At 48.7% G+C, this 13946-nt stretch overlaps 1 protein-coding gene across 1 annotated transcript; it reads right to left on the bottom strand.

Moving 5' to 3' along the window:
* Positions 1 to 5856: 5856 nt before the first annotated feature.
* MEOX1 (mesenchyme homeobox 1) lies at positions 5857 to 13636 on the bottom strand. The gene is made up of 3 exons (XM_056863872.1): positions 13183 to 13636; positions 7989 to 8179; positions 5857 to 5979 (listed from the first exon to the last, which is right to left on the bottom strand). Exons 1-3 carry the CDS (start codon positions 13634 to 13636, stop codon positions 5857 to 5859), a joined length of 768 nt encoding a protein of 255 aa, XP_056719850.1.
* Between the last annotated feature and the right edge of the window lie 310 nt (positions 13637 to 13946).

Raw genomic sequence — 13946 nt, 5'->3', positions numbered from 1 at the left:
GTCACTTCCGGGTGTGATGTGGACGCCCTAGCTCTTTCCTCAAAGCTCTATGGTTTCCACAGTTTTCAGAGGAGATTGCTAAAGCGTTGGTTTCTCCTTCAGGTCGCATCACCCCAGCCCCAAAAAGCTCCTGCTGGTTGCCAGGGGGAACCTGGCAACCCTACCTGAGCCCAACCCGGGTTCTCCATAATGTGTGAATCAGCTAAAAAATCTGGCCTTCTGAGGGCACTCTTGAAGGGCCTATGTTTTTCTCAAGATCTTCCTAGGGTTGCCAACCTCCAGTCTGTTCACCCATTACTAGGGTTGCCAGCTCTGGTTTGGAAATACCTGGAGATTTTTGGAGCGGAGCCAGAGGAGGCCAGGGTTTGGGGAAGGGAGAGACTTACAATCATAGAGTTGGAAGGGACCACCAGGGTCATCTAGTCCAACCCCCTGCACAGTGCAGGAAATTCACAACTACCTCCCCCACACACCCCAGTGACCCCTACTCCATGCCCAGGAGAAGATGGCCAAGATGCCCTCCCTCATATGAATTGCCTAATGTCATAGAATCAGTCTTGCTGACAGATGGCCAAAATCAACTTCAGTGCCATAGAGTCCAATTGCCAAAGCGGCCATTTTCTCCAGGTGAACGGATGTGTATCAGCTGGAGATGTAATAGCAGGAGATCTCCAGCTACAACCTGGAGGTTGGCAACCCTACCCTATACGTGTGTAATGTCAGCCCATGGCGATTAAGCATGCCCTCACGATCTGGCGCCAGTTCCTAGAGGGGGCGGCTGAGCCCTTCGAGGTCTGGACGGATCACCAGAATCTGGAGGCTATCTTGGGGCAGAGGAAGTTCCCTATGCAAGAAACGCGACGAGGTGCGGAGGTCTGACAGGTAAACCATAACAACAGAAAATGGATCGTGCAAGGAAAACTGTTGGATCTTGCTTCCCTTCTGCTTTCTCCACAGCCTCCTGCCCAGGGAAGGAAACAGAGCTGAAAATCATTCTTCTCCCAAACAAGAGGTTGGTGTTTTTCCCTCCCCCTCTTTGAATCGCTTGCCAGGTGGGGTGTGCTGTATATCTCGACCGCAGGATATTCAACCACCGTTTAACATTCTTGCGACTGAGTGGGTTTGAGGTTGCATTGCAAAACCATTGCCTAATTTCCTCCTTTCCCCCCCTCCACCCCCTCTCCCCTTTTAGAAAGGCTCGGAGCCCCAGACCCAGAGCCACCCCTTGCTCAAAAGAAGTATTGTCTGTCTCAACATATTCTGGCATCCATTGCTGTTCAGGGAAAGGAAACCAGGAAGAAGGGGTAATTTAATGTTGTGTCATATGATTGTAGTTCATCCAGACGTATTACCCTCCGCAAGGAGGGGCTCGTTTTTCCGAGCCCCAGAAGGCTCGCAAATTTCGCTGGATAAAGAGCAGCCATCGGGGCAGAGGGGCTCTTAAGGATACGCCAGTTCTGGAATGTTCTGTCATGCTCCCTGCCGCTCTTAACACCGTATTTTCCTCCTCCCTCATAATAACAGGCCCCGTGAGAGGATGAACTAGAGACGTTGCAGGTTTTTTGGTTGGTTTTTAAAAACGATTTACCCTTGTGAAGCCAGGCCGGTCTGATCACCACCTTTATCTTCGCGCGCTGTCCGGGAGAAATGGAAGGGAACGAAGAGAAAGAAACCGACAGGTGGCTTCAACAAACGTTGCCACGGATGTGTCGTGGGTTTCAAAAGCGTAGGAAAGGAAACGGAATCCGTCGCTTTCCATTCCTGACTGGCCTAAGTCCCAAATGAAACGCAGTCAGATCCATTTAAGTAATACCTCCTGGAGAAGGAAGCGTCCTGTTTTTATTGGATGCCTTTATTACCCAGAATTGGCAAGAAATGCATGCGCCAGCAGGTATCCATTCCGGAGGCCTTTCACCAGCTTGTAATCCTGGCGGCGCAAGGCCTGGTCTTTAAATTAGACCCCCAGAAATTTCATCAGCAGGAGCGGTGGGAGTGGGGAGACGAAAGCCCCATCGCTTTCGGCCCCGTTTGGCAGCAGCTCCTTTAGCCTCCGCTTCACACAAACCACTGATCAGTATGCAAATCTCCCCAGGGTCAGTTTCTTGATGCAACAGCTCAATCATTAGCATCTTTCCAAGACCATTGACTTCAATAGACAAGAACTCTGCTTAGGATTGCATTGTAATTGTTGCATCTCTTGGCTTCTGCATCATACTGACTCAAGTCTCAAAGGGTTAAGTCAATTTCTTCACAGCTATAAGAACATAACAAAGGCTGTGCTGGATCATACCAAGGTACATCCAGTCCAGCAGTGTGTTCACACCGTGGCCAACCAGGTGCCTCTAGGAAGCCACAAACAAGATGAGTGCAGCAGCGTTACCCTGCCTGTCTTCCCCGGCACCTAATATAATAGGCATGCTCATCTGATCCTGGGGAGAATAGGTATGCATCTTGACTAGTAGCCACAAATAGCCCTCTCCTCCATGAACATGTCCACTCCCCTCTTAAAGCCTTCCAAGTTGGCAGCCAGCACCACATCCTGGGATCAGGGAGTTCCACAATTTAACTATGTGTTGTGTGAAGAAATGCTTCCTTGAATCTCTTACCCTCCAGCTTCAGCAGATGACCTCTCATTCTAGTATGACGAGAGAGGGAGAAAAGCTTCTCCCTGTCCACTCTCTGAACTGCTTGTACATTGCGATGCTGTGAATCTCTGTGGAAAGGGTTTCTTTTGTTTTGTGAAACTCCTGTATGTGTGCAAAGTGCCGTCAAACCACAGCCGACTTAGGGTAACGCAGTAGAGGTTTCAAGGCAAGAGACTAACAAAGGTGGTTTGCCATTGCCTTCCTCTGCATAGCAGCCCTGGTGTTCCTTGGTGGTCTCCCATCCAAGTACTAACCAGAGCTGACCCCTGCTTAGCTTCTGAGATCTGATGAGATCAGGCTAGCCTGGGCCATCCAGGGCAGGGTACAAAACGCCTAGCAAAACTCTAAATAACACATTCAGAAGAATGAGGTGGTAGAACATTGAGACTGGTAGAATAGAATGCACCACTTTTCACCAGTAGTCTGATGACATGGAGTTTTTAATGTGAATTAATAGTCAAAAGGTGGAATCTACCTTTTGACTATTCATTCACATTAAAAACTCCATGTCATCAGACTACTGGTGCAGCAGGGGGAAAGATTCCCTCCCACTTTTTGGGCTTCCTGTCCTGCTTTTCTCTTTTTAGGGAGTTTCTAACATATGTGAGCCATGGGATGATGTAGCTCAAGTTTGGTTGCCAACCTCCAGGCGGTAGCTGGAGATCTCCTGTTATTACAACTGATCTCCAGCCGATAGAAGAAGGAAGCGGTAGGAAGAGTTTTAGATCCTCTCTTTGATTTTGGGCATTTTCCAGTGCCTGAAGGATGGGGGGAAAATACTCTAATGCTGGGACTTAAGAGACAACCAGACTTCTCCAAATGTGAATTAAATTGGAACTGATCCTGGCAGATCTGTGCACATGCACTGAAACCAAACCAGGGGGGGGAAGGTTTTTTTTCTCCCCTCTGGTAGCCTGCCAAACTATCAAAGAAATTTTGGCAGTTCTCTTTTTTTTTTTCCCTGTCCAATTGGCAACCCTACTGAAAATGGCCTTCCCAGGACTTGGCCCTTAGTGGAAACTGAGCCTGAGCTCCGGCAAATCCTGGCTCAGATTAAGCCCTAACATTTCCCCCGCTTCCTTCCGAACCTCCTCTGCTGCTGCCGCAACTGGAGACAGGTGGTGTGGGGTGGAAATGCAGTCAGTTATGTTTTTCTTGGGATGACTTTGTTTTTGAGCATGCTCCAGGACCAACCCGCGTTGGTTTGGGAAGGAATTTTTCCCAAGGTCAAGCTTTCAGGGTCTGTAGGACTTATTAACTCCCCCTACCTACGTTATTTATACGAATTACTTCATGCAGTTAGTATAGAAAGCACCCTCCAGCGAATCCAGTCACTCTGCTTTTGGGTTCTAGCACTCAGCTTGCATATAGCCCAGTGGGTCTTACTCACCAGACACAGTTCTCATTTTCTGGTCCCTGCCACTGGTCTACTACTGTCTTAGAGTTGCCAACCTCCAGGAAGTGTCCAATTCAAAAAAAGCACGGGAAACTTTGCAGCTTCTCTACTTCCCCTTGTATTTTCTTGCTTTGGATGTGTCGTATTCTATGTCATATATATGTGCATTTGTCTTATTGTAACACTATTGCATTTCATTGGTATTTTTTGTATTTCCTGAATAGCTGTACTTTTGAATACATGCTCATCTTGAGCCTTGGTACTGGTTTTTGTAGTGCAACTGCCAGGAAGTAGCTGGCGATCTGCTATTACAACTGATCTCCAGCCAATAGAGATCAGTTCACTTGGAGGAAATGGCCGCTTTGGCCATTGGACTCTATGGCCTTGAAGTCCCTCCCCTTGCCAAACCCTGCCCTCCTCAGGCTCCACCCCAAAAACCTCCCGCCGATGGTGAAGAGGGACCTGGCAACCCTATAGTGTCTGTATTGGCAGGGTGTGGCTAGGATTGGGTTTTTTTAATGTTGGTTTTCTGATTTTCCTCTATGTAGGGTTGCCAACCTCCAGGTGGCATCTGGAGATCTCCTGCTGTCACAAATTATCTCCAGACAACCAAGATCAGTCTGGAGAAAATGGCTGCTTTGGAGGGTGGCCTCTATGGCATTACATCCTGCTGAGATCACATCCCTCTCTAAACCCTGTCCTCCCCAGGCTCCATCCCCCAAATCTCCAGGTATTTCTAAACCCAGAGCTGGTAACCCTACCTCTATGGTTGCTTCCACACAGTAACGATTCTCCTTGCAAATGCAGAGATGATTGCAGTGGCAAGAGAACAGAGAGTCAGGATCGGTCCTGGGAGAGCCAGGTTCGAATCCTGACTCTTCCATGGTAGCTCACTGGGTAGCCTTGGGCCAGTCACACACTTTCAGACTAATCTCCCTCACAGGGTTATTGTGAGGATAAAATAGAGAAGAGGATAATGATGTAAGCCACTTTGGGTCCTCATTGGGGGGAAATGTAGAAGTGAATTAAACCGATCGATAAAACGTTCCTTGCAAAACTCAAAAGCAAAGTCGACCATGCCCCATATTTTCCGTTGGTCCACATCTGGAAACTTTAATAATACAAAAAGAATGTGGTTGTAATTAAAAAAAAAAAGTAATCAGTGAGACAGAAATTTCATAACCAATGAAACCAGCTCAATTCATCCTTCTACTCTTGTTGGAATGGCTACACATAGCAAACACATCTGTACACATGAACACAACTCTCCTCACAAAAAAACCCACACTGGCTGATTATTGTAGCCATCCAGGACATGGACCCCTGGGTGCTTCTATCAATTACCGCTCCAGTGTTGTTCCGGTTCCTGTATGCTGTTACCAGTTTCATGCCAGTAGTAGGAAAGCTTTGGGCCAAACAGGAAAGGAACGGAAGTATTAAGGCTCAGAAATTTCAAAATCGGTTCAAAAACACAACTTCCCCTGACATTGGGTGAAAACTCCATCCCTGCACCATTCTGCTTTTTCTTGGCACCTTGCAAACAAAATTTACAACACAGTCCGGTTTCACATGCTAAAACAAAGCCACGCCTTTCTCCAGCCTTCTCCTTCCACCCTCTTTAGTCACTGCCCCGTAGCAAAGCCTGAAGAGGAGAAAGGTCTGGGCAGACAGTGAGGGCAAAGGGCTTCAGTTGCAGCTACTGAGCGCGCTCTGTTGTAAGTGAACCTCCTCGACAGAGTTGAGCGGTCAAAAATCTGACCAGCGGCTGTTCGTTTTGTTGCTGCACCAGACTTCTCAGGCCCCCACAGGAAGGGGCTATTCTGAGCTCGGGGAGGCGGCAGAGTCCACGTCCTCCACGTTGGGGTCCTGGGGCGAGACTGGCTGCCCGCCCTTCACACGCTTCCATTTCATCCGGCGGTTCTGAAACCACACTTTGACCTGGACAAGAAGAAAAAGAGGCTGACAGGAAGTCAGGAAGGCGGTTTCCCTAGCTCTCTCCTTTTTTGCAGTCTTGTGGGTAGGGAGTTTTGCTTCTACAAGTGGCACTAGAGAGCTTTCCTCGCATCTGCCTAGCAGCACCATGGATCTGGGAAGTTACAATGGTCCTGACTAAGGCCTTCACCTGCAGGGCTGCTGGCTAGGTAAAAACTGAGCCCCAGAGGCATAGGAGCAGGACCAGGAGGAGGAGGAGGAGGAGGAGGAGGAGGTTTTTATATGCCAATTTTCTCTACCTTTTAGGGAGAATCAAACCAGCTTACAATCTCCTTCCCTTCCTCTCCCCACAACAGACACCTTGTGAGGTAGGTGGGGCTGAGAAAGCTCTAAGAGAACTGTGACTAGCCTAAGGTCACCCAGCTGGCTTCATGTGTAGGAGTAGGGAAACCTACCCGGTACAGAGTCCACCACTCATGTGGAGGAGTGGGGAATCAAACCCGGTTCTCCAGATAAGAGTCCACTGCTCTTAACCACTACACCTGCCTCTCAGGGGTTAACCTCATTCCCTCCATGTAGTGGCACAGCTTTGGGAAATGAGGGGCATGAGCCGATCGCCTCCTCCGATGCCACTGCGATACTGGGAAAAAGGCAAGTCCCAGCGATGCTGCCAACACCTCAGGGATTCACCTCAAGGAGCTGTGGGTCAATGGCAGAGCATCTGCTTTGCATGCAGAAGGTCCCAGGTTCAATCCCACTCATTTCCAGTTGAAAGGACCAGGTAGAAGGTGATGTGAAAGACCTCTGTGTGAGACCCTGGGGAGATGCTGCTGGCCAGAGTAAACAAAACTGATCTTGACAGACCAAGGACCAGACTCAGGATATGGCTGCTTCATGCACTCAGCCTTACAGGGATGGGGCAGCGGCTCAGTTATTCAGCACCTGCTTTGCCCGCAGAAGGCCCTGCAAAGTAGGCCACTATTATTTTCTCTTTCTTGCCTGTGGGGGAATGCAAGGAGAGTGGCTTGCCAAAGGCAACCTTGTGAGTTTATAGTAGAAGTGAGGGTTTTTTAATTTACTTCATTTATATCCCTCTTTTCTCCCCTCTGCAGACCCAAAGGGGCTTACAACACCCTCCCCTCTCCATTCTGTCCTCACCACAGTCCTGTGAAGACGGTTAGGCTAAGAGTCTTTGACTGGACCAAGGTCACCCAGCGAGCTACCATGGCACAGCAGGGTTTCAAATATCCTAGTTCTCCCATATCCTAGTCTGACACTCTACCCACTATACCACACTATGGTCTTTATGCATGGGTACTTTCACTCACGTTCACCCCTGGTCTGTCTTGGTTGTTCCTTGGAGTTATGCATGAGTTTTTCCTCCATTAGAGATGACCTCGCTGCCAGCCCTCACAAATCCCGGGACTTCCTGTTCCTCTACTAACCCGATTCTTCCCTCTCCCCTGAGCTCAGCCCGGATGAAATCTCTGTGCATATGGCAAAGTGCAGAACACGCAAGCTTGGTTTCGCTCACAGCCAATTACAAAGCAACATGTCCAGAGGCAGGCATTCAAATACTTCCTGCTTCCTGGGAGCTCTTTCTGAGCAAAAGAAAGGCTTTTACAAACAGAGGCTTGGATTTCTTCACTCCCCTTCTTTTCAGATTGCTCCGTTTTTTGTTTTTTGTTCTTAAAATGCTTTTTTATGCAGCAATTGGGTTTGGAGGGAAGGGAACTTTTCTCTCACTACAGCCAGTTATGAAGCGGCATTTCAAGGGGCGGGGATTCAGCTACCTGATTCGAGCTTGGAGACTGCTTGTGCATAGACTCCCAGCAGGAAAGTGTGGGTCCAGCGAGCATGCATAAACGACCTATCTCTCGGTTTGATTTGAACCAAGGACTTCCTCGCTTGCAGAAAACTCTCTTCAGCACTACACCACACTGTATCTTCCAAAGAAGAAAAGGCCCACGGGATACAGCAGGGGACGGAGGTTGGCCACAAACAAGGAGATTTACCTGTCTTTCAGTCAAGTCCAAGTTCACCGCGATCTCGTATCTCCGGAGCCGCGTCAGATAGTTGTGGTGCGCGAATTCCGCCTCCAGCTCCCGCAGCTGTTCCTTGGTGAAAGCGGTGCGCTCCTTCCGTGCTTTGGAGCTGTTGGCCTCTGCTTTGGTGGCGCTCCCCCGGCTGCCTGAGTTCTGGCTTTCTATAAGAAGAGACCAAACAGTCTTCTTTGACAACACCCCTGGGAGAGAATCTGGAAATGCCCCGATTGCTCCATTACACACTTCAGAGTAGTCAGACAAGTTTCAAAAAGAGTGTCCCACAAGAACTGGCTGAATTGGAACTCATATCTAGTGCCAAACGTGTCTGTCATCTCCTCATTCCCTCATGAGTTCCAGAAGCACTAAGCCAGACATCCAGGCGCCAGAATAATGCACAATCGGGCTAGGACTCAATAGGGACTGGAAGTGGAAAGGACTGCATAGAAAACAATCCTCTCTTCTTATAGGTTTATGTACATTATCAACAACTGCCCGTACACTTGCCTTCTCCGTTGTGGCCCCTGCCTCATGGAATGGCCTGCTTGAGGAGGTCAGGAAGGCTTCCACTCTCCTGGCTTTTCACAGACTATGCAAAACTTTTCAAGAGGATTTTTCAACCCAGGCAATAAAGTCACACTGTACTAATGTTTCACAAAGTTACTTGGATAAATTATTAGGGCCTGTGGTCAATACTGCTAGGTATAGCTTGCTGGAACTAGGATCCTACTATGTAATTTTTGCATCATTTAATGGGTCATATTAATACTTATGCTTAGCTTCAGTTCTGAACACATGAACACATGGAGCTGCCTTATACTGACTCAGATCCTTGAGCTTGTTTGGAGGTTCTAGCAGGGGAGCGCAGCTATCGTATACCCTTGACCGAAGAATGGTACGCTCCTTCTATCTGGGATGGTGGTCCTCTTCCACCGAGCGCTCAGCTTCGGGAGGGACGAACATGGAGCGGTGAGAGAGGGAGGGGACACCCGCCTAGCCAGCCAGATCAGCCGCATCAACCCTGGCAATCAATGGGGTGACAGATGTCGCAGCCAGATTGCCCTCACATCCTAACTTTGATTTTTATTCAGAGCTGATATTGTATCGAAATAAAACTTGATTGATTGATTGATTGATTGACTCAGACCCTTGTTCCATCAAAGTCAGTATTGTCTACTCAGACTGGCAGCTGCTCTCCAGGATCTCAGGCAGAGGTCTTTCACATCACCTACTTGCCTGGTCTCTTTAACTGGAGATGCCGGGGATTGAACCTGGGACCTTCTGCATGCCAAGCAGATGTTCTACCACTGAGCCACAGCCCCTCCCCTTCTGTTTTTGGACTTCTGTTTGGTTCTATAACCCTAATTCCTATTGCATTGTTCACTGAATGTCCCATCCTGCCAATCGTACTGACTCACTCTGTGTAATCCACCTAGGGTCTAAGTGAAAAAGGTGAACTATAAATAAAATAATTTAATTTTAAAAATAAACTTATTCGTCTTATTTTTCCAAATCATTAACCATTGGCAGCAGTCCACCCATCCGTTCTGAATGGATCATCTAGAGTTTTTATTAGATCTCCTTTTCATTCGTACTCTGAATGTAATGTAACACAACTTTGCCCTAGCCTGCTTCCACAGGGAGGTTTTACTCCAGTTTTACATCTAAGTTGGAATGGTTTCTTTCTTTCTTTCTTTCTTTCTTTCTTTCTTTCTTTCTTTCTTTCTTTCTTTCTTTCTTTCTTTCCTTCCTTCTTTCTTTCTCTCTCTCTCTCTCTCTCTCTTTCTCTCCCTAGCTTCCAGAGCAACGACACAACTTCACCCCTTAACCGCTCTTTATTCTCAATAAAATAGTCCATAAAGCACAACAGCTTGTTAGATTTCCCCAAGTAGTTCATTCCATTCAAAGATTGAGTAAACCACAACAGACACAGAAACACAAATCAAAAACAAATATTCACACAACAATATTTAACACAGTTAAATTTTACAGTAACTTTACATATTAAAATCATTCTGTCATGATAATTTCAAGAGACTTCATCACAAAGTTCTAGTGCCAATGAAATAAGTTTTATTACAGTTTCTTTTGTCCTCTAGTGAGTCTCTGAAAGAAGATTTAAAAGATGGTAATCAACAGAGCGCCCTGACCTGGTTGGCCCAGGCTAGCCTGGCCTTGTTAGATCTCAGAAACCAAGCAGGGTCGACCCTGGTTAGGATGATTAGTAATTGATTGGTTAGTAATTGAATGGGAGACCACCAAAGGTTACCCTCTTGCCTTGAAAACCCTACAGCATTGCCATAAGTTCACTGCGACTTGACAACCCTTTACACAGACAACCACCCGTCCCCAATACACTTTGCCAGGCAGACAAATCTCCCTGGGGAGAAAGTTCGAGAGCTTTGGTGCCATGACGGAGAAGGCCCTCTACCAGGTTGCCACCCACTTAATCTCAGGAGGCACCTGAAACAGGGCCCCGGAAGTTGACCAGGTAGGATCATAAGAGATTAGGCAGTCCTCCAGGTATGTTGGTCCCAATCTGTATACTGCTTTGAAGGTTTACACCAACACCTTGAATTGTGCCCAGAAACAAACTGGGAGCCAGTGTAGATGGGGCAAGACTGGAGTGACATGGTTCCTACAACCCATCCAACCCTTATAACCACTATGGTCATCTTTGGAGGCCCTGTTTCCCTAGCTACAAGTAGGCTGGTACCTCTGACACCTGGGAAGGCACCCTGCTGAAGTAACTCAGAGCCAGGTCATGGGGTAGGGCTGCCAATCTCCAGGTTCTAGCTGGAGATCTCCTGCTATTACGGCTGATCTCCAGCCGACAGAGATCAGTTCACCTAGAGAAAACGGGCGCTTTGGCCATTGGACTTTATGGCATTGCAGTCCCTCCCCTCCCCAAACCCCGCCCTCATCAGGTTCCACCCCAAAACCTCCCACCGGTGACAAAGAGGGATCTGTCAGCCTTATAATGGGTTGAGGGGATCCTGAGACCCATTGGCTATATCATAAGACTCACACCCCTCTACGATGGGAAGCCCTCCAACTGTTTGGGTGATCATGAGACTAGCACCTCCATCAGGGAATTCAATTTCACAGTGAGTGGAACCTGATACAGATCAGGAATATGGTGGGTGAAGAGAAGGGGCTTCAGCATTCCCCCATACCATTTCCCACCCTAAAATGGCCCAGCGGGTGCCATCTATGATTCTGTGATTTGTTCCATTGGGGGCTTCACATATACAGATAAAGTAAGCAAAGGTTTTCCCAATGGGGTGCTCCCCTGTAGCCGTTTTGAGTTGCCCCCCATGTTCCAGGATTGAGGCCCAGTGTACACAACAGAGTCTGACTCAAAGAAACCCCGGTCACAGGAAGAGCTCTTCTCCTGTCTACTGTGGTTGCCAGCTTCCAGGCGGGGGCTGGAGATCTCCCGCAATTACACCTGATCTTCAGACAACAGAGATCAATTTCCCTGGAGGAAATGACTGCGTTGGAGGGTAGACTCCATGGCATTGTACCCACTGAGGTCCCTCCCCTCCCCAATTAAGCCAGCCCTCCCCAACCTCCGTCCCCAGATTGCCAAGATTTTCCCAACCCACAGCTGGCAACCATGCTACCTTCCATGGGGAAGGGCTGTAGCTCAGTGGTAAGGCATCTGCAGAAGGTCCCAGGTTCAATTCCCGGCATCTCAAGTTAAAAGGACTAGGCAAATAGGTGATGTGGAAGACCTCTGCCTGAGACCTTGGAGAGCTGCTGCCGGTCTGAGTAGACCATACTGACTTTGATTGACCAAGGGTCCGATTCAGTAGAAAGCAGCTTCATGTGTTCATGTGTACTCTAACCTCATGCAGGGCTGAGATTTCTGTCTAAAGAAAACAGTCATCTGAACCCAAGTAGAGGCTGTTGGCAATATTCTCCTGGCCTGTGATTCAAGCTTGGATGAAGTGATCCCACAATCTAGCCTTCAAATCTTCCCTCCTCAGGCTCCGCCCCAAAAACCTCCCGCCAGTGGTGAAGAGGGACCTGGCAACCCTATCTGCCCATGAGATGGTAGCCTTCTTTAAACGAATATAAAAGCAGGCAAAGTGTACAAAATACACAGTCTGTAAAGATTTTTTCTCCAGGTGAACTAATCTTTATGGGCTAGAGATCAGTTGTAATAGTGGGAGATCTCCAGCTAGTATAGGGTTGCCAGCCTCCAGGTACTAGCTGGATATTACAACTGATCTCCAGCCGATAGAGATCAGTTCACCTGGAGAAAATGGCCACTTTGTCAGCAGGACTCTATGGCATTGAAGTCCCTCCCCTCCCCAAACCCTATCCTCCTCAGGCTCCACCCCAAAAACCTCCTGCTGATAATGAAGAGGGACCAGACAACCCTAAGCTAGTATCTGGAGGTTGGCAACCCTAATCTAGAGTTAGGGTAGCACACTTCCACATACAAGAGTGGCTTTGAAGCAGCTTGAACTTTCAGATGAACATGATATTTTTATTTCTGAGATTTTGAGTGCTATGGTGCACGCTCTGTAAAGGAATCAACTCTGTAATGCAAAATACCACCTGCAATGCCAAAGATGCTTATTTCAAAGCAAGGCAGGCAACTCTTGTAAGGAGACACACATGAACACATGAAGCTGCCTTATACTGAATCAGACCCTTGGTCCATCAAAGTCAGTATTGTCTACTCAGACCGGCAGCGGCTCTCCAGGGTCTCAGGCAGAGGTCCTTCACATCACCTACTTGCCTTGTCCCTTTAACTGGAGATGCCGGGGACTGAACCTGGGACCTTCTGCATGCCAAGCAGATGCTCTACCACTGAGCTACAGCCCTTTCCCATTTCTACAACACTTGATTCTGGTGGGATCTCCTTCTCATAGCTACAATTCCCAGAATCCTGTGGCGGGAGCCATGAACATAAGAACATAAGAAAGGCCCTGCTGGATCAGACCAAGGCCCATCAAGTCCAACAGTCTGTTCATACAGTGGCCAACCAGGTGCCTCTAGGAAGCCATAAGCAAGATGACTGCAGCAGAATTTCCTGACATTTAAACCCATTTCAGATTGTCTTCAGATGATAGTACAGATATGCCCAGCCCTTCCGCCGCTCTGTTTGCCCCCAAAGCGGTAAGTCCTAGAGCTCCTGCTAAGCTCCACCTACCCGTGTTGCTCTTTTTTCTCCGGCACGATTTTTTCTCCACTTCCCTCGTCGTATTCCTCACCAGGCCATAATCTTCGCTGTTACCCACGGCGGAATCCACCAAGCGTGGGCTGCCATTCTCTGGTTCTCCCGACCCCAGTGCCAATTCGGCAGGGAGCCGCCGCCTTCCCTCAGATGCGGTGAAATGCCAGGTGGGGTGCTGGAAAGAGGGGTGATGCTCCCCAAAAGCTCGCTCGTCCCGGGGAAGGCTCTGGGGGGCCGCAGCCAGACACGAGGTGGAAAAGTCCGCATAAGCCCCAAAGTCCGGTTTTGGATGGAACGAAAAGGGGGCTTGAGGGTAGTGGTGGGGCCCAGCGGCTGCCCCGGCCTCTGGGTGGTGGCTCCGCAGGCATTCCCAGAGCATGGCGCCACTAGAGTGAGAGTTTCTCATACAGCTGCTGGCAGGTGGCTCCATCTATCCCAGGATGCTCCTCCAGCCAATGTTGTCGACCAGGGAATCCGAGAGGGAAGTTTTGCAGAAGTCGCTTCTCCCAACACCTTGCCGTTTTCTCTCTGTCATAGGCTTGTCGGTAGATGGAGCAGGGAGTTTCTCCATAAACGTCAGCGGAGGAAGCTCACATCTGTCGCTACTGAAGCCTGCAGCATTCTGGCTGTGAAGCGCCGGAGTCCCGAAAACACTTTTTCGATGCTTTGCCGGGGTGTGAGTGACAAGCTGAGGAAGAGAAATGTGAGAGAGCCCCGGGAAGGAGGGCTTAACCTGCACG

This window comes from Euleptes europaea, chromosome 18 (genome assembly GCF_029931775.1).
Source record: "Euleptes europaea isolate rEulEur1 chromosome 18, rEulEur1.hap1, whole genome shotgun sequence".
NCBI classification, from domain to species: Eukaryota; Metazoa; Chordata; class Lepidosauria; order Squamata; family Sphaerodactylidae; genus Euleptes; species Euleptes europaea.
Note: the sequence above shows the minus strand (reverse complement) of the source record. Positions and strands in the feature narration are given on the sequence as shown.

Coding starts and splice junctions, on each gene's coding strand:
- MEOX1 (XM_056863872.1), bottom strand. CDS start 13,636: ATGGAGCCACCTGCCAGCAGCTGTATGAGAAACTCTCACTCTAGTGGC. Junction 8,180..13,182: donor GAGAAAAAAGAGCAACACGG/GTAGGTGGAGCT, acceptor CTCTTCTTATAG/AAAGCCAGAACTCAGGCAGC. Junction 5,980..7,988: donor TGGACTTGACTGAAAGACAG/GTAAATCTCCTT, acceptor CTTCTTGTCCAG/GTCAAAGTGTGGTTTCAGAA.